The 231-nt window shown below is 73.6% G+C and overlaps 1 protein-coding gene across 1 annotated transcript in view; it reads left to right on the forward strand.

Annotated features, from left to right (window-relative positions):
* Positions 1-29: 29 nt before the first annotated feature.
* ETH_00040090 (uncharacterized protein) overlaps positions 30-231 on the forward strand; it is a gene marked incomplete at both ends in the record, with an annotated part of 1195 nt that continues 993 nt past the window's right edge. Inside the window, one exon of the mRNA XM_013375660.1 lies at positions 30-229. Coding sequence (XP_013231114.1) covers positions 30-229 — 200 coding nt within the window. The remainder of the gene's footprint in view (positions 230-231) is intronic.

A 231-nucleotide genomic window follows, 5' to 3' on the forward strand; every position in this document is an offset into this window, starting at 1 on the left:
GGCAACCTCAACTGGGCCCGCAGGGCTGCATGCAACATCTGCAACGCCCCCAAACCCGCGGCCGCGGAGGAGCCCCGGCTGGGCCGCGGCGGCGGCCACTTCGACCTGCAGGACCCGACGGACCGGCGGGAGCACGACTCGGAGGGCGAGGCTTTCGACGAGTTCGGGCGCAGGAAGCGGCGCAGGCCGCGCCCGCAGCAGCAGCAGCAGCAGCAGCAGCAGCAGCAGCAG

Source organism: Eimeria tenella, genomic scaffold (assembly GCF_000499545.2).
Source record: "Eimeria tenella Houghton genomic scaffold, Eth_scaff2949, whole genome shotgun sequence".
Taxonomy (NCBI): domain Eukaryota; phylum Apicomplexa; class Conoidasida; order Eucoccidiorida; family Eimeriidae; genus Eimeria; species Eimeria tenella.